The 19,599-nt window shown below is 38.2% G+C and overlaps 1 protein-coding gene across 1 annotated transcript in view; it reads left to right on the plus strand.

Moving 5' to 3' along the window:
• The window catches only part of AGBL1 (ATP/GTP binding protein like 1), a 248,895-nt gene that overhangs the window by 109,671 nt on the left and 119,625 nt on the right, over positions 1-19,599 (plus strand). The window contains exons 17-18 of the mRNA XM_027644667.1: positions 11,831-11,960; positions 16,623-16,754. Of these exons, the coding sequence (XP_027500468.1) occupies positions 11,831-11,960; positions 16,623-16,754 (262 nt within the window). The remainder of the gene's footprint in view (positions 1-11,830; positions 11,961-16,622; positions 16,755-19,599) is intronic.

Genomic DNA, 19,599 nt, shown 5'->3' on the forward strand with positions numbered 1-19,599 from the left:
TATAGAAATGATATAAGATCCAGTCCCACAGTTACCTAATTGCAGCTGGGATTTTGCAGCTGTGGAGTCACACCATGAGAAATACATTCAAAGCTGCAATTCAGCCAGTGTGTTTTTCAGGCCAACAAATTTGCCTTGTGAGCTGAAGAGAAATGAGCTCTATAGACCTAATTCTTCCCTTTTTTTTTATTCTTTTCCTGGTTGCAATCCCTTTTTTCTGTCTGTCACTGGTAATTTTCAGTGCTCAGGAATAGAGATAAGCATCCTTCATGGCATCCTTTGAGGACCACTAAGTAATTGCTTTCCAGGCTGTGAACAGCTTAAAAAAAATTGTGAATGTTTTGCTCTCTTTGAATCATCATTTTTCCATTTTTCTCAAATGTTTACTGTGCAATCTCAGGCAAGTCATTAAACTGTTTTGTAGTTACTCTATCCATCTATACAGTGATGGCAGTAATACCTTAAAGAAGCTTTTTGGGCTTAATTTAATGATTATATAATTGTTTGAAATGTCCCAGTGTTAGTCTGAAAAAAGATGGTCCTATTGAAATGGAGATTTCACACTGAAAGTACATTCACCATGCTCTGAGGGAGGATGGGGGTGATTAATTTTTTTTTTTTAAAGGGTAGATCTTTACTTTGGACATATAAAATGGCAACAAATATAACTGGTTTGATATGCTTGTTTGTTTCACTGGCAAATTCTGGTGAGCAAACTCACTAACTGGCCAGAAAATCAACTTTTTGGAAGAAGATTTATATTTCTCTCCAATGTTTTTTGGAGGGTGGTTATAAACATTGTATCTTAACAAAAATTACAACTATTAAGCATCTCACAGCACTATATAGCATTATTAATTATACAATATTATTGGAATGAAGCTGGTCAAGAAGGGTAGAAGAGAAGTTGAAGTTTTAACTGAGTCCTATCCTGTAAGCAGCAAATTACTTCCCTTGCTTATAAGTATTCCAAAAATATAAGAGAAGCCAAAAGAATTCGCAAGCTTGTTCAACCTTTATTCCAGCTGATAAGAATGGCCTATTTGAATTTGCACATTGATTTTTGTAGGGGATATTTCTGTGAGCTTATCTGTATTGACTAAATGTTATGCATCTGAGTTTTTATTCTCTCTTGGGTCTGAGTGGTAGAACTGCTCAAAGAACAAGGAATCCTGAAGAATTTAAAAAAAAGAAAAAACACTACTGGGTATCATCAGAATTGTTCTAGAGCCTTAGTTAGCCCTCCTGCCTTTTTGGGGGATTTTAAGCAAACACAATGCTTGTTTCTCTTTCAAATCCATCTTGAAATAAAGAAAAGTTTATTCCCCTGCTTTATTAATGTCATTCTACTGAGAGAGACACTATAGTTACTTTTGCATGGATGAAACTTCAATGTCTTGAAGTTTCCTAGCACTGACGGAGTAGTGCTGTCTTCTCTGGCAAAGACTTTTGAAAATCTCTTGGCTCCAAGTTGGATCTCAGCACTGTTTCTCCTTAGAGACAAGTGTGTTGCCCTGTATGTGCAGTACATCAGTGCTGCCATTCACCTGTTGAGTCTAAATGTGTATTAACAGTTAAAATGTATTCAGCTCTTTTACACAGATATGCAAAATATTTTTCTCCGCAAAGAGGTTGAAAACAGTTTTCTATACAGACAGAGAAAAACTGTAGCCCTCAGTTGTTGATTTCTATAACGACAACCAGTGTGGTCCTACTCTTTGGTTGGTGTCTGAGTGTGCTGAATTTTGAGTGTGCTTTTAATGACACTGTGTCAGTTTTACCCATGTGCCTTCTAAGCAGAAGATCTCTAGCTGTAGATTACCCTTCTGTATGTCTTACAGTAAGTGATGGTGAGGTTGTATTTGAGCTCTCTCTTTTTTTCTTTTTCTCCATATCTTCATAAGGGACTTTGTCAGCCTGGTTCTTTGTCATCTACTTTCTTAAGAAAAATTTCAATTTTTGATCATGACCTGATATTTTTAACTCACTGAAAAAGGACAGTGTCACTTGTCTGAAAGATTTTTAAACATTTTGCTACCAAAATGGGATGCTGATCATGAATTTTCTTCATGGGTGTCTTCATGCTTATCCATCAGTCCCCAGGTATTCACAGCTCATTCCCCTTTAAAAGATGAGTGTCCTATTATGTTACATTAAAAACAAGTGTGGGGAGGGAGTGGCAGGGAAGAGCTAAAGGAAAAAAGCCCAAAGTGTTTGGATAAAGCGCTGTATCCTCCATTCTGGAATACTGCTGCTATCTTCTGATGCTTCAAGCTTCCTGATTCATATTAAGAAGAGAGCTAAAAATGAATACTAAAGACCACAAAGTAGTTGCCCCAGTCCAATTTTTTTTTTTTTTTTTAGGAAGCTAGTTAAGAATTTCCTGACTTTGGAAGATACTGAGTGCTTGCAACTCTATTGAACTTCAATAGGCTATGATGAGTAGCTCCATATTTTGAAAAATCAGGTCATTTATTTCAGTATTCAAGTAACTTCCCTTTACAAATCTGTTTCAAGAGGGAATTTTTGATCGTACCAGTCCCCAATTAAAATTTGTCAATTGCTATGCAAAAGCAGCTTAGATTTTTTGCTCACACCAGTGTATGTGAACCACTTTCATACATTTGTCCCTATGTAGTGCCCTAGTTTTTCTTTACTAGAAACTTCCAGCACGACTTCCACAGCTAATGTGTTCAGCACAGTACCTATCGCAAGTCTCTCAGCTCCCCTGAGATTCTACTAGCACCTCTTAGGAATTTTAAATCTTTCTGTGCATCCTGAATTTTCAGTGCCAGCTTTACTTAGCACTTGAATGAGCTCTCTTAAAACTTTGTCCAAGTCTCGCTAGGGTTTGTGAGCTTTATGGAGAATTTGGTTCAGTCTTTTTTTTTTTTTTTTTTTTACAGGAATTTTATCTGTTACTGCTTGTTATATGTGTATATTTTAATTTTTTTTCTGAATGTTTTGCAGTTCTGCGAGCCCATCAGGTTTCTCTAGTGGATACTTTATTTTAATAAGTGTGTATTGAATGCTTCGTTTAACTTTACTGTTGTGAAGTGCCCAGAGACACCGTGCTTGGATGAGCAGTTATGTAAGTGCAATTTGCTGTAGTTTTTTTAGTAGCAGAATTAGGATTCAGCTGAGGTTTGAAGGCTTGAGCTGCATGTGCATGGGGGAAAGTCAACAAATAAAAAGGAGCTTAGTGCATCTACAGACATAACCCCAGACTGCTTTCTCTACTTGCTACAGATCAGTCCCCCAAATGCCCTTCGGTGACTGCTGCCTGATCTCTAAGGATGCACTGAAGGAGTAGATTCATGCTGCCAGAGGGCTGAATTTGTTTTGTGGACAATTGCACATGCAGAACTGTTATCTCTTCGTGTCTCACCACCATTATAATTATTTAATAATTATTTTTTACATGCCCATCCTGATGAATGGATGGTCTGTTAGCACCTTTGTTGTCTACAGGTTGGTTGTGTAGCCTGGGTAGTAGCTGCCAGTTTTCATACAGGGACAATTAAAATTTGTAATTTGTCTGGCAGTTCTAAGACACGTTGTTTCCCTGGCCTGGGCACTGGAGGAACTCAATCTTTCTTTTCCTCTTTACCTGAGACTCTTACAAAAAGGGTGTAGTAGGGGAGACAATACACACATTTGAGAGCAGGAGGATCTGCAAAAGAGTGAGTGGTGATTGGGGATTTCTTTTTTTTATTATTTTTTTCAGTAACTGCAGTGACTTATCAAACTACTTGCTATGCATCACTTTCTTGCTATTGCAAGAAGCAATCTCCAGTTACTGGTAATGATGGTGTTTTTAACTTGTTGCTCAAGTCCTTCAAAACCTTAATGGTCTCCAGAAATACAAAAGGGAACCATGCATAATGTTAGCCAAGAGTTCATAAAATGGGAGAGAAGTATCATGGAGAAGTAGAAAGGACATCAATGAGGAATATACAATGTCCTGGCAAAAAAAGAATCCAGGAGTATGTGTCTGGTAAAATGGAAATTAATCACATCCCTTCAAAGTCAGATGGAATGTATAACAAGAAAATAAAAGTGGGTGATCTGGTTGGGGTTTTGTAGGGGTTTGATTTTGTTGTTGTTTTATTTGGTTGACTGGTTTGGTGGTTTTTGTTTGTGTTTTTGTCTGTTTGTTTGTTTTGTGGTGGTATGGTGTGTTTTGTTGTTTGGTTTTTGTTTTGGTTTTTTTGGGGGTTTTTTGGGGTTTTTTTTGTTTGTTTTGTTTTTTGGTTTTTTCTTTCTTTTGTTGTTTTTTGTTTGTTTTGTTTTTCTTTGTTTTGTTTTCTTTTTGTTTTCTTTTTTGGTTTTTTGGGGTTTTTTGTTTGTTGTGTTCTGTTTGTTTTTTTGTTTTTGTTTTGTTTTCTTTTCTTGTTTTGTTTTGGGTTTTTGTTTTGTTTTTGGGGGTTTTTATGGTTTTTTCGGGGGGTTGTTTTGGTTTGTTTTCTTTTGTTTTTTTTTGCTTTTTGTTTTGTTTTTCCTTTTCTTTTTTTGTTTTCTTTTTTGTTTTTTGTTTTGCTTCTTTTTTGGTTTTGTTTTTTATTTTTTGTTTGTTTTGTTTTTGTTTTGTTTTTTGTGGTTTTTGTTTTGCTTTTTTGTTTGTTTGTTTTCTGTTTTTTTTTATTTTGTTTCTTTTGGGGGTTTTTGTTTTCTTTTTTTTGTGTTGTTTTTTGGGTTTTTTGTTTTGTTTTTTGTTTTGCTGTTTTGTTTTTATTTTGTTTTTGTTTTGTTTTTGTTTTTTTGTTTGTTTTTTGGTTTGGTTTGTTTTTGGTTTGGTTTGTTTTTTCATTTTTTGTGGTTTTTGGTTTTTTGTTTTGTGGTTTTTTGCTTTTTTTGTTTGTTTTCTGGGGGTTTTTTAGGTTTTTTGGGGTTTTTTGTTGTGTTTTTTGTTTGTTTTTGTGGGGGTTTTATGGTTTTGTTTTGCTTTTTTTAAATTTTGGTGTGTTTTTTTTATTTTGTTTTGCTTTTTTATCTTTGTTTTTTATTTTGTTTGTTTTGATTTTGTTTGGTGTTTTTTTTGTTTTGGTTTGGTTTTTTGTTTTGTTTTTTGGATTTTTTGTGGGTTTTTTTGTTTTGCTTTTTTGGTTTTTTGTTGGTTTTTTGTGTTTTATTTTGTTTGTTTTGGTTTTGGTTTGGTTTGGTTTTTTGTTTATTAGAGGTCAAGTTTCATAATGCTATAGCCCCCTATACTGGGAATTTCCAGTGGTGTTGAAGATAGAGCAGTAATATCTCCACAATCATATTGGGTCTACAACAAATGGGAAAAACAGTGGAATGGAGATGAGGAAAAAGAGAGAAACCCTTCTAGCATAAGCAAGTAACATCATCTAATGTTATGTTCCTTAGCTAGCCCATGCCTGCCTTGTAAAGGAAAAGACTTGGCAAGCTTTGTACTGGTGTTTGTGTTCTTTTGTAAGCTACAACTCAGCATATTTCAGTTAATTCTACTTTGTCAGTGCTATAATTTACTAATGGAGGAAGTATAGTGTGTCTTGGAGCATGTCAGCCTGTGGCCAATTCCACCATAAATCACACCATCTACTTGTACAGTGAGGTCCCTTTTTGTGCTCCTACTCTGAGCTGAGCAACTTGGTGAAAAATGTAAACTCATCCTGTGTCAGAACTTCCATAGAGAAGAAAAATGGCATCTTTTTTGATCAATGGGATTTAATACTGAAGGATGAATGTGTGAGCCTACTGAGCATTACAGGGGACAAGAAACTTTGCCTAATCTATAGCAGCCTTGTTTTAATTTTTTTTGGTTTATTATTAACATATGTTCAGAAATCAACAGAACAAGTTTGGCAAAACAACCTTTCAGACTCCTACAGGGCTGAAAATATATGTGCTCAAAAGCATCTTATTTTGGAGTGCCACCACCTCATTGTCATGCAGGTGTGACTGGCAGAGACTTTTTCCTGGTGCTTGTTTCTATTGGAGAAGATAGCTGAGGTGATGGAGACTGGGACATACTGTGCCTCAGCTTGGGAGGAGTGACTTCTGTTTTTCTCACCTTTGCCTCTTTCTTCTTGGCCTCTTTCTCTTTTCTCCTTTTTCTTTCCTGTTTTCCTTGTCAGCTGACAGCTCAGTGTCCTGCTTTGCTGGGAGGTGTCAGCTTACTGAAACAATTCCTGTTGCCATGCAAAGCTCTGCAGATGCCAGGGTACCTCCTGGACTACTTGGCTAAGTACAGATTCTAGGAAAAGCTAATGGAGATCTGGGAAAAGCTAATGGAGATCTGAAGTCACGGGTGCATGTTCTTTTTTATTACTTTTTATTACTTTGCTGGGCCTGTACATACCTCTTTGCTTGTAAGTATCAGTTAATCTGTGATGCCACACTTTGCCCTTCTGCATTATTTATTTTGGTTTAAATTTTAGAACAATCATCTGCAAACTGTAATTCTTAGTGCTCATTTATATGCAGAGATTGCACTGATTTAACTAACAGATTTTTAAATCAACTCAGTTAATTCGATGCAACCCATATGTGAGCAATTAGCTTAAGTCAGTTAAAAATCCTCTTCAGCTCTATGGATACAAGTAACATTTAAAATAAGAAAGAATACAAGAATTAGAAACAGGCTAAAGGACGTAAATTTGAAAGTAAAGTTTTAGTTAATGTGATATGCTTTCATCAGCTGTCAGGTTCTATTCCTAGTTTTTCACTGATTTACTGCTTTGTTGCACGAGTGGCTTCACTTCTCGATATCCCTGCCTGCAAAATGAGGATTTGCTGACATTGCTTCTAGGAGGATGTAAGTGGGGCTGTTTGGGAAAATGTTTTTTTGTTGTTTGTTTGATTGGGTTTTTTTCCCAAACGGAAAGCTTAAGCTTTTCTATGAATAATGGATAATCAGAACTGGAGCCAAATCTTCCCATTTAAAAACAGTATTTCCATTTGAAAGTGTCATCACGGTGCCGTTCGGGAGTTGTTTGGCTCCCACAGCCAAACTACAACTCCCAGGTTGCCTCATAATTCTGCATTTTACTGAGTTGCTGTCATGGAGTCTTGGTGTTGCATTTAGGGGATGTGTGTGTCAAGGAGATGCTCTGACAGATAAGAACAGATGCCTAGGAAACCTCAAATGCATGTTTTCTGTGACATCTCTCTTAAACAGTTCTGATGTTTTGGATAGTGCAATTTGGAGTTTTGACAGGATATTTAGGATTTTGAGGGGAAGAGACTGTTGGAATTGTGAGGAGAAGTCAACATTTCTTGCAGAAAGTAGATACTTGTTATGTGAAACTTTGTAAGCTGAAAATTGACTTTTCCATCCAAAATCAGTGACTAAAAATGCTGCTCTAAGACTTTTTAAAATCAATGATACATAAAGTTTTGAAGATGCTTAGGAGAGACTCGTCAGAGACCACATCTCATGGACAAGGACCCAGTTTTTATTTGCTCCCTGAATCATTATTTGTTCCTTCATAAATTAGTACAAAGACTTATTACTTGCATCTTTCTTGCAGGTGACGGTGCAAAGGATGGGCAACAGCAGGGCAATGAATTATCTGGTATTTAATGATTACTGTTGTTGCAACTAGAGGAAATAGAAATGTGATGGGCATCCTTTGATGAGAAGCTGGAAGGGGGGTTAACTCATCTCTGATAAGGCTGTTAACTCACCTTTTCAGCAGATCATGTGAACTCCTTTTCTTATTTGATTATGACATTGACAGCATTAGCTGGAGTGAAGCAGATCTCGTTCTGCATCTCTAAGTGATTTGTGACCAAATGCAACTTAATGAAATGTATCCACAGACAGAAAAGGAACCTTTCTATCGGAGGCAGCTGAGCAAGGATAGAGATATGGTTACATGCATGGAACAAGAATAACACAGACTGCACCATTTATCTTGGGAAGCAAGGAATTGTCCATTGCGACAAAATCAGTCAGATGTAGCAAGTGAAATGCTGAAGGCTCATTACGCTAATTAGTATCAGTGCTCAGCTGCAGGGAGGCAAGAAAAAACTGGCAGAGTGATACTTCAGGATAGTGTTTGCCCAAGAGGAAGCGTTGTGAATTGTAGATTCATTAGTCAGTGCCAGGAGGGAAGAGCTGTACAGCAGCCATGGTCTGAAATGAGACAGGTCCTTTCAGTGGCACCCTTAAATTGGTTGGCATCCAGATAGCACAACTGTCATTCAGGAGATGAATTTGGCATTGTATGTGTGTGTAAGGTGCTATAAAAAAAAAGAGAAGAAAGTAGTAAAAAATTTCCTTTTAAAGCCCTAGTGATAAATAGGCAACAGTTCACAGAGCAATTGAGAAACCACCATTGCTTGGTACTTTATAGGGATCTCTTAGGAGAAGTTGACTTTTTGGCCTTGTTTTTCATCATCTAGTTAAACAGTGCCTGCCTGCCTTCGTCCACCCTCCATAAATATGAGAGAGTGCTTTGCTGGTTCTGCTGCTTCCTCACATCTTGTGAACAAGAGAAATGAGAGAATTATGTAGAATATATCTGGGTAATGCACAAATAGCAGAATTACAGATATTTTATACAGAGACACAGAAGTGGGATTTTCTTACTGGATTTTTTTTTTTTGGCAATTGTTTTTGTAAGCTACCACTAGTCCCATCCAAGGTAGCCTGTATTCTGGCTAATGCTGCAAAGGAGAAAAGACATGTAAAGCATTTCAAGGAAATAGAGTAACTTGGAACTGTTTTGTAAGAAATGCCTTTGATTTGAGTAGTGAATTTTGTTAAATCCTGCCAAACATTCAAAGCCATTCTCAGCTTCCTAGTTCCTTTATTTGCTATCAGCACTTGAAATCAGCTTAATATTTTACCTTTGCCCTTGGCTGCAGAGCATAACGGGCAAAAAACATTATCTGTGCCTGTCATCACTGTTAGGAAAGAGAGAAGAAAGGAAGGGATGAGGAGCAACAGGGCTGGCAGTGAACTGACATGTACAAAAATAAACAGACTTTAGCATATGAAGGAAGGAGGGAGCAGGGTGGGAAAAATCAGCCTCTTGTAATTAAATTTAAAGTTTGCATCTTCTTAAGGGCTGTGTATACAGTCAGACAGAGGGCTAATATTTAAAAGTTGTTTAAATGAGCAGAGATGTTAATCATTGAAGGGACAAAGCTGAACTTCGTCTTCTAGCTCTTTCATTCATGCAGTGATGTTACCTTCCTTCCCTGCAGTCAGAAAGAACTTTCAAATTACTGGTTTAGAGTTCGATGATTCTTTTTAAACTAATACTAAGCAACCAGCAGCACCTGTGAACTGCAAAGGGGTAAACGGTCTTGTTATAGGGTCACCTCTGAGAAAATCCACAATTTGTGTCAGAGCAGCAGAATTGGTAAAGTGTATTATGGACTGTCTGAAGAGTGAGGGTGCTGTGAACTGCAGAGATCTTGGTGTGCTGTGTGGAAGCTGTGCCTGTGTCTGAGCAAAGCCTTGCAGTCCATGGGTCACAGGGGAACCAGATTCTGCAGTAGGAAACACTGGTGCCTTGTCACACTGTCTGCTTGGTATTCATGTGTGTTAAAAGACTTGATTAGGAGTTTTTCTTATATGACAGATCATGAGATTTCTTTAAAAGTGCTGAAGGAATAATGAACTTTTTTAGAGGCTTTTAGCTTAGTCTAAGAAATAAAAATTGGGTTTGGGGTTGGCTTAATATTAATCTCTGAATTTACTGAATCTTGTTAGGAGTAATTATCAGCTGTTATGTTCCTATTGCCCTGCATGTTTGTCTCTTTGTATTGGACACTTCCAGTGTGTACCAAGGCATTTTGGCAGAGGGATATGCGTGGACAGTTTGAGTAGACATAAACCAATATCAATTCTCACAGTGAAGGGCATATAGTAGGTTTAGGGGTGGTTTTTTGTGAACATTGACAATGCTGAGAAACTATTTCTGTGGTTCTGAAATAACAAGACTCTCTGTTCTTGATGTTAAATTAAAGTATGACAATAAAAGTCTAGTTATCATTCTTTCCCTCTGAATGAAAAATATGTTTGTTTTTTTCAATTAGTTGTGCTCCCTGGTATATCACTGTGATGCAGGAAGGTATCACACTTATGTCAAGGAAGCGTCTGGGGTTTATTTTTTCATAGTCACACTGGGGAAAGATGAGTTCCTGAATGCGACTCAATGACTGTGGCATTGTACCTATTGAAAGGAAATTGTGTAAGCACACAATTTCTTGTCAGAAATACAACTGCTAATCTCAGTTGAGCAACTGTTGTCCTGAAGATCAGGAGAGGTGAGCCTAAAGGTAACTTTATCCGAAGAGCCTTTAAGAAACATAGCAGAAGTTGTCATGTTTTCATATAGAATTTTTGACAGAAGCCTCCCAGCACCATTTGCTGACTTCCCAAGTGTTAGCTATTGCTAATGTTTTATGATTTGCTGAATGAGTAACATGGGAACTGTGGATTATGAGGAAATAAGGGAATTCAGATAACTGGAATGAGAGTAAACTTGGAATGGATCTTGTGGTGTTGCCAGAAACCCCAGGATGGCATTAGAGACCTTGTTTTTGTACATGAAAAATGTATGAAATATTCTTAGTGGTTCTTATTATTTCTTTGTCTTTCATTCTTAGCCAGTTCTCCATTGTTTGCACCTTGGTTGTTTTTTTAAAATATTCTTGCTTTATGACCCTTTTTCTTCAAGCATCCTTTGCAAGGCATTGATATTGCCCGAAGTGCTACATGCAGAACACCTCAGTGCAAGGCTCTGCCAGTACAGCAACAGACCCCCATCTCTACAAGTACATTTATATTCTGTTTTGTTCTGGGAAGTTGGAGCAGCAAAACTGGATACAACTCCACAGCTAGAAGTTCACCCAACACTTTAGATATTTTTGAAATTTTTTTTGAAGCAGAAGGAGCCCAAGTTTACAGTGCCACTAGAAGCATCCTAGTAACTGGCCTGGATACTGTGGAGATGATGAGGACCTACCACGATATCTCATATGCTGTAGAAGTGATGCCTGAATTTTATCACCACACCATGATTTGAAAATTATGAACCACATTACAGCAAATCCTTTGAAGAGTGGAAGGAGGCTCTGATCGGCACATAGTCACTAACAAGAGAGATTAGTTGGATTTTTTCAAAATTGTGCTGCTCCCTACAGTCAAGTATCCTGCACCATCTCTCACTGATCACTGAGCCAGTAACAGAATATGTTCAAACTAACTAAGGGAAACGTTTACTCAGTGCAAGTCTGGGATCCTTATTTAGCTTTTTATCCAGCCTTTGCAGTGAAGCTAGGTAATTGTTCTCCATAATGATGTAGCATGCATCAAGATCTTCTTGACAGGATTTAGATAGTGGCATTTCTTGTGAGTACAGAAGCTTAAATGAGAGATCCAGCTCATCTCACTTAAGTGCATCTGTACTTCAGACTGGTTGAAGAGATTCGAGTGCCTGCCTTCAGTTAGAATGAGTAGGAGTTGGAAGTGCTTGTTTACTGTGGAGGTTTTGAGAAGCCTGAGCTCTATGTAAGCTGGGTGAATTTCGTAGATAGCACAGATTTAGAACATTGCAGTGGACTTCTTGTCTTTGATTTGTGCATTCTTAGGTAAAGGAAAAACTGCATTTATTTTCAGGACTGCAATTATGTGAACCTTGGAGGGAAAGGAAATTGTAACATGCATATACTACAAGAACCTTTGAAATATAATGTGGACCATTGGTTCATTCCAGCCCAGCGTTCAAAACCTTTATATCTGTATTCTATTGACATTCCCAGTCCTTGTGCCAGGGCTTGCCAGGATTGGAAGCTCTTTGGAATCAACTGTTGTTTTACTAGTTTGTGATGTGTTGCTTTCTGATTTCAGCTACCGTTGTTCACTGAGTGGGGATGATCTGAACAGACAGTGGATGACACCCAATTCCCAGCTGCATCCAACTATTTACCATGCCAAAGGTCTTCTCTATTACCTGCGCAGCATTGGCCGGGCTCCTCTGGTGAGTCTCTTCCAGAATCTTTTGTGAGTTTCTGTGCATGGATTGCTTACTGTAGTTCTGTGAACAGTCTTGTTATAGAGCTGGAGTGATTTGGAAAGCATCATATGCTTCTACTCTTTCGTCTCACAGAATTGTTTCAGAAGTCTTGGATATTTATTACTTACTGCACCTTCTATCCAGCTACTGCAAATTTCGGAATCTCTGCACACCTGGAATAAAGATGAGAAAATGAATTCCTTAAAGCTCTTTATATCTTCTAAGTACTCCAACTGAGCTAAATATTATGAGTAGGTTATTGCTATTTTCATGGCAGTGGTAGGAGAAATTCCACAAAGATTTAGTCTAAGTGGACTATGCTAAAGCCCATGAAAACAGAGCCTCCAAGCCCTCACAGTGTCTGAACTTCCATGCTGCTTTGGTAAGGAAGAAAACAACTAGTTTTGTGGGCTACCAGAAATCCATGATATGGGTCTCACCTAAAAACTGCAGCTGGGCTGGGGCTGTGATCCATCACATCTGCTCAGTCTTGTTGCCCAGCAGACTGAAAATATAGTTCTGAGACCTCAGAAGTAAAGCCTCAAGGAGGTTCAAATGTTGACAAGCAGATGTGGATGCACAGACTGACAGGTTGGCTGATGACAGCTACAGCCAGGCAGGAAATGTCCAAGTGCACCAGATTCCCCCTGGGTTTGATGAGAAAAACCCCAGACAAGGTGAAAATATCTGTGAGCTTCACTAAGTGAATTCTTGTGGGAATGTGATTTTTGGATAAATCAACAGCCCTAAAATTTATCTCTGTAGGCTGAGGAATACTGTGGAAACTCACTGAGTCACCAGCCTTTTCATTTGTTTCAGAACAGTGTAGTATCAATCTTGTTTTACCCTGCTATTTCCTGTCCGGCCTCTTTTAGTACATGAGCCTCCTTGTCATATCCAGGTGCATGAAGTCTAACACTCAGTGCAAGTTTTCATCATTGTTGAGTGAAGGGAAACTATTGATCCTACCATCTCCCTCACTCACAGACTGCATGTCAGACTTGGTAAACTGATTTTTCTACGCCTTTGAAGAGTACATTGATTTTAGTTTATACATGCTCAAAAATGCCTTTTCCCTTCTTCAGAAGACAGCTCGGTTTCTTTTTTAATTTTTTTTTTAACCTCCAAGATCCCATGGAGCCAAGTTCACTGATAGCCAAATGATTTCTGTGAACTGATTTAGTTTAATTTATCCTGGTGATGTGCAAGCAGTTCCTTTAAAGCAAAGAAGAGCTGGTTGAAGGAGTAAAGCAAAGAACTTTAGATTTAACAACCTTTAAACCAAAGCCATTTTAATTGTTAAGTTGTGTAGACAACAGTCTGAATTGTGGTGGGGGTTTTATTGGCTTCTCTTGTTGAAGGTGGGAACCCTTGTATGACCACAGGACTGGGTGTACTGTAGCACTGCAAAGAGTCTGAGCTGCAGTGAAGAGCAGGATACCCTAGAAGGGGAAAGAAATAACTTCCAGTGGACCAGGAGGCAATGAGCAGAGTTGCCATTCAAAGGCATTATATATCAAACTTGGAAACAAGCATCAACCTGCAAGGATGTACTCACTGAGAGGAAAAAAACCCTGAGCACGTCTACCTCAAAACTGACATTCAAAGTCCTGTCAAAATGTTATTACGGGGAAAAAAAGAGGTTTTACTCAAAAAAAGACATTTCAAAATGTTCTGTTTTCCAACAGATTTTCTTACTTCCCCTTTTATATTTTGCTTTTTTTTTTTAATTTCAGAAGGTGACTGGTTCTGTGACTCATGAGGAGGGCTGTTTTTGAGTTAGAAAACAATCCTTACCTTTAGGATGATCAGTGCTGGCAAATAAAATAACTTCAAATAGATAAAAAAATTTAACGTGTGGCTTTGAGTCATATCTCAGTGAGTGCAAACCTTGGGAGTCTGACTGGTTTGTGTGCCTTAGTGTCTCAGGCATATGGAAGGACAGGTTGGAGAAAAAGCATTGGTAGATGCCAAGTTTACTCAGTGTTTGCCCAGACATATCCCCAGAAGAATTCTGTGTTGGGTGCTCAGACTACAAAATATAATTTAGCCTTGGCTGAATGATGAGACATAAGCTACCCTGTAGTGTGAAAATCAGGCAGAAGCATGCACTATGAAGAATAATTAAGTATAAACATTGGGAGTGATTGCAGAATCCAGTAAACTTAATTAAAATGTAGCTCTATGCAACTTGCAAATAAAATGGAAGTGTTTGCAGTGGTACTGATGTTTCTGTTGTGGAAGCTGGTGACCTTCAGTGAAAGCTCCCATGGCCTGAACCAGTTGCTGTATTACAGCACCTGGCTTTGGTAATCCTTTACCAGTAAAGAAATGTCATTTCAGACCTGCCACTAAGGACTCGTCTGCAGGTTTCTTGAGGTGCAGAATTATAGACCTGCTACTGATCAGGCAACCCCACTCTCTGATCATCCCTGTGTGGTTTCTGATAAGTAATATTTTAGACAGATATATATATATATATTGTCTTTTGTGTGTTGGTAATTCTGTAAATTGGCAGGTAATTGATATCAAATTGATCTGGGTTCTCTGCCTTGAAATAAGATAAAAACTATAAAATCCTCTTTGATATTCATAGGAATACGCTCTCATTGGTACCTGTGGTTAACCCAAGCTATGGCTGTGTATTGCTGATAGCTTAGATGAAACACAAGCTGGAAAAGTATCTGTCATTAAAAGAATTAATAAATACAGCTTTTTGGAAGGAGATAGCACAGGATAACTGTGAATGGGTCAGAGTTTTGGGCGGGTAGCTCGCTGTTCACGTTCTCCAGGTGTGGAATGTGCATGCTGCAGGTACAGGGATGTGCAGATTCCCAGCCCCACAAAAGGAGCTTTAGGCAAGCGATGGTGCAGGAAGGAAAGTTGACAGGTTAGAAACCAAAGGAAGCAGCAGCATATAAACTATGAGATGTGTATAATTGTCCATCTGACTGGGAGCAGTGGGATGATTCATTATGCATGTATGCCTTAACCTTTCCAGTAGGGCAACTCAGTGTTTGTCAGAGGAGCTGAAAGAATGTACATGCTCAATTCCCAGATAATTAAACTCCCTGACTTGCTGTGGCTAAACTTAGTTACTGTATAGCTGGTAAATAAACAGACTAGGGTAAGTCTTGCCCTAACAGTTGGTGGAAGAAACTCATCTACTCCATCTGTTTCTCCCCTCTTGTGTATGTATTTAGGTAAGAATACGTATATATGGGCGGGAGTGTTGATCTGCTGGAGGGTAGGAAGGCTCTGCAGAGGGATCTGGGCAGGCTGGATCTATGGGCTGACAGTGAGTGGGTGTCAGGCTCTTCTCCCAAGTCACATTTGACAAGACAAGAGGAAATGGCCTCAGATTGTGCCATGGGAGGTTTAGACTGGATATGAGGAAGCAAGTTCTTCTCTGAAGAGTTATCAAGCATTGGAACTGGCTACCCAGAGCAGTGTGAAGTCACCAGCTCTGGAGATGTTTAAAAATAGGGACATGGTTTAGTGATGGATTTGGCAGTGTTGGTAAATGTTTGTACTTGATGGTCTTAGAAGTATTTTCTAACCTAAGCAGTTCTGTGATTCTATTTTTTTAGCACGTATTTCTCCCCCATCTCTCTTTATATTGAACCATAATACTTCTCTACCTTCACACATTTGTTTGTCTCCCACATAAGCCCTGGAAAACTTTCTTGATGAAATCTTGAAACTCCTTTCTACTCAATGGTGAATGCTGGTTTAAAATTAAGCAATTCTTTCTCTTTAGAAATTCTTATATTTTCACTGACAGATTTCTGGATATTCCTGATTAAGACATGGAAAATATATGTAACAACTGTGTGTTTATCGACTTCATATCTCAGAGGGCACTGAGATTGATTTTTCTTTAAAACTTGGGTCAATATTTACCTCTTGGGTCATTAAATTGTGATTTTCATTTCTATGGAAGTCAATATCTGCCTATAAAGGCAATCAACACTTCCGCTAAAACTGGGAATGTGCCTTGTGCTGAGCTTTTGTGACAGCTGATGTGAGAGATGGATTAGATAGACAGGTAGATTAGTGTGGAATGAAATTATTTGCCATGAAAATGGGTCATGTTCTGTGCTTGACTTCCAGGAATTCATGCAAAGGTCTGACAATACAAGTGCACAATTATATTTTCCTGAAAATTATGTAGCATGGGTTTTGAATTTAAAGATGACAAAGTGGTGATTAATTGCTTGGGAAAGCACAGATTTCAAGTCTCACAAGGATAAAGCTGGGCTTTAGGAGTTTTGAAGTAGAAAGAGCTTGAAAAATTACTCTGTTGTGATATCAGAAGTTCCCATGAACCCTGAGGTTCCTGAGTTGCCATGGATTCTTGTGCAGGTGTCATGTTTATTTCTGCTGCAGACAGAAATACACTAGTTTTGACTCTGGATCCCTGAGATCATGTCAGATCAAATAAATAAAACAAGATACAACTGACTAACAAAGTTTGACACAGGTTGTAGGCATGGCCCAGAGTTTAAGCTACTCCAAAGAGCTGAAAAAACCACATTAACACACCCCGTCTTATAGTGCTTTTTATGAAGAACTAAGAAACTTTTTCAATGTTCAAGATTTTGCTTAATTTTTTCCTCTCCCTAGGTATTCTGTGACTACCACGGACACTCCCAGAAAAAGAACGTGTTTCTTTATGGCTGCAGCATCAAGGAGACCTTGTGGCAAGCAGGCTGCATGGTTGACACAGCAGTTATCACAGAAGATGTTGGCTACAGAGTAGGTCCACTTGGTTCCTTTCTTAATTACTGGCCTGTATGTGCCTATATATTCAAGATAAGATCACCTCACAAATTTTAGAGATAAAGTGCAAGTTTCCTTTGGAGTAATGATGCAGAGGGTTTCAAGCCATGCATAATATCTTCATACACTGGATATTAGGGACCCATCTACTAACAATATTTTCGTTATTTTAGTAAGATGCATCTTTGGCTACATGCTAACAGGACAGGCATATTTTTGTGGTTTATAATTATAGAGATACATACACTTTTGTCCCCACCACCCCAGCATAACAAGAAAATAAATTGGAATTATGTAATGGTAACTGAGAAAATGACAGTGTGCCACTGTCCTACTCAGTCAAACTGCTTCATCACAAGATGCTCCTGGTCCCACTGAAAACACCAGATAATTCAATGGATACCAAACAGATCTAATATAGTAGTTATTTCCACAGCAAGTGTTTGGTGTCATATCTAGGTTTTTTGTTGTCGTTGTTGTTGTTTTTTTTAATATAAAGAAGAAATAATAAAATGGCTTCTATTTCTACTTCATGTAAATGGATTGTTCATCAAACAGTTCTTTGGATTTCCTGCCCCTCTCTTTTTTTTTTTTTCTTTTTGTATCCGTTTAGATGATATTTTCTTGTTAAATAACAAATTTCCTTGGGGAAAAAAAATGTTAATTTCTTAGCATATGAACTGTGGCTTTAAACTGATTATAGAATAATAGCTTGATTCACTCAAAACTAAAAGAGATTGAAAAGTCTTTGCCAAATTATACCTCTGTATAATTTTTACTCCTTCAGCATAAATACTAATTATCCTTATAAGGACACAGTGTCTTCCATGTTCATCTTATGGAGTTGTACACAGCACACTGAGACTTTACTGGAAGAAGGTAATCCCTGTGGCAAACACTGTTTCCCAAGGAAAGCAGGGAGGGTACCTACAGTCAGGACATCTTTTGGTGTGTTTGAATTCCGAGGGCTTCAGTAGGCTGAGGATGGTTACTGCCACACAAACAGAATTCAAATGTTGCTGTCAGCATCTGGAGCCTGACTTGAATCTGCAATGAAGAAAGGCTCCAGGGCTGTCCAAAAATACTCTGTAGTGGCCTATAGAAAGATTTTGTGCTTCAAATCCTCTCTTTTGCACAAAACGAGGCATGGGTGCCTGCTGCAGTCCTAATCTATAGGTCACCCTCTTCCTACTTAGGCTGAGGAAGCTGGATTTACAGTGGGACACATCTGCAATTGCAAACTTCAGCAGATAATCACCCCTGCCTCAGACCTGCTTCCTTACACTGTTTGTACAGGTTTCTCTCCTGCCTTGGGAGAACTGAGAATTAATCTGGCCTCCATGATTGATTTTTCTCCCCAGGAGCAAGAACCAAATATCTCAAGAAAATTATGTTTTTTGGAACAGACTTTACCTCATACGTCATAGATTTAGCTGTAGCCCTTGGCAATATACAGAGTCAGAGTCTTTGTTTCCTTCTAATATTTGGTGGCCTTGGGTGACTTGCACGGCATTGGCATTGTAATCCCAACCTTTTGATAAACATTCCAGGCCCCTTTGACAGCGATCTCTGCAGGGACATCAGTAAAGAAATGTAATTCCATTTTCTTCCTAATGGTATTGGAGGTTTATGGACAGGTTCCAGTGTGATGGGAGCAGCTTCCTTTGCTGTTGTACATGACAAATCCAGCTGTGCAAGTGACACAGAAACTGCTGTATTATCATAAAACCATCCTTTAAAGGGATGTGTTTTCATGCAAAATATGCTATTGAAAGATAATTAATGAGAAGAATAAGTAGAGAAGAAAGAACCATTAGTGTGAAATCCAGTGAATGCTGGTAAAATGAAAAGAACATTAAATTCAAGTTTGCTAATACTCTTAAATGAGTCCTGTGTACAGAGACATTACTGTTACCTGCCAGCATTTTTATTTAATTAAAAGTAAAAGATTGATTATGCATATAATTTCAATTGCTTTAAAAACCTAAACTGGATTAGGGTTCTGATTATTGTGTTTGATGGTATATATTAACAAAAAAAAAAAAAATTGTTTGTAGGTTCAGATAAAGGCAGAATAAAAACTATCTGAATCTTTACATACAGTTTAACTGGGTTTAACTGGATTTAACTGGTTGTACTGAGGCTTATAAACACCTGAATCACGTGGTTCTGCTGCAGTTTTTTTAGTTCCTGTTCAACCAAAATCCAGGACAACCTGGAAGGTGGGGATGAAAGTGTACTATTTTGTGATCCCCATGCAGCAAGTACCAGGTTGAAGGCAGTGCAGACATACTGGATTCTTTGCTGAAGGCAAGCAGTCAGTTTTCAAGGTTCCTTTGTTCAGTGCACCCCACGGGAAAGGGAGTGCAGCAGTTCTTAGTAAAACACTGGAGATCTTGACTTAAGAGTGAGGCTCGAGGTGGTCTCAGATTTAAAGTGAAATCTTTTTCTTTGTTTCAGGTTTCTCCATCACAGTTTTTTCATCTGAAAAATGGACCTTATGAAACTTTACCAGTTCCATAGATATAGAGACCACTGACAGCTGTAGCCAGAATACAGTGAAAAATAAAATTTACTTGTTTCTTATAAAGATGTGTATGGTTAAGCAGTTTGCAGGAGATATTGCAAAATAGTTTAGGCCAAATATATATCGTTCACATCAAATGTGTTTTAGGAAAGGACTTTATTCATTTACTTTCAAACTGAATTTTCCCATACAGTGCTATGAAATAAAGCCCAACAGAACGGAACTACAATTACTCAGAATCAGTCAGTGAAACTGATGGTTATTGGAAAGTGAAATTAGCTTGGTTGGCTTTTA

Source organism: Corapipo altera, unplaced genomic scaffold, assembly GCF_003945725.1.
Source record: "Corapipo altera isolate COAL_440 unplaced genomic scaffold, ASM394572v1 50, whole genome shotgun sequence".
Taxonomy (NCBI): domain Eukaryota; kingdom Metazoa; phylum Chordata; class Aves; order Passeriformes; family Pipridae; genus Corapipo; species Corapipo altera.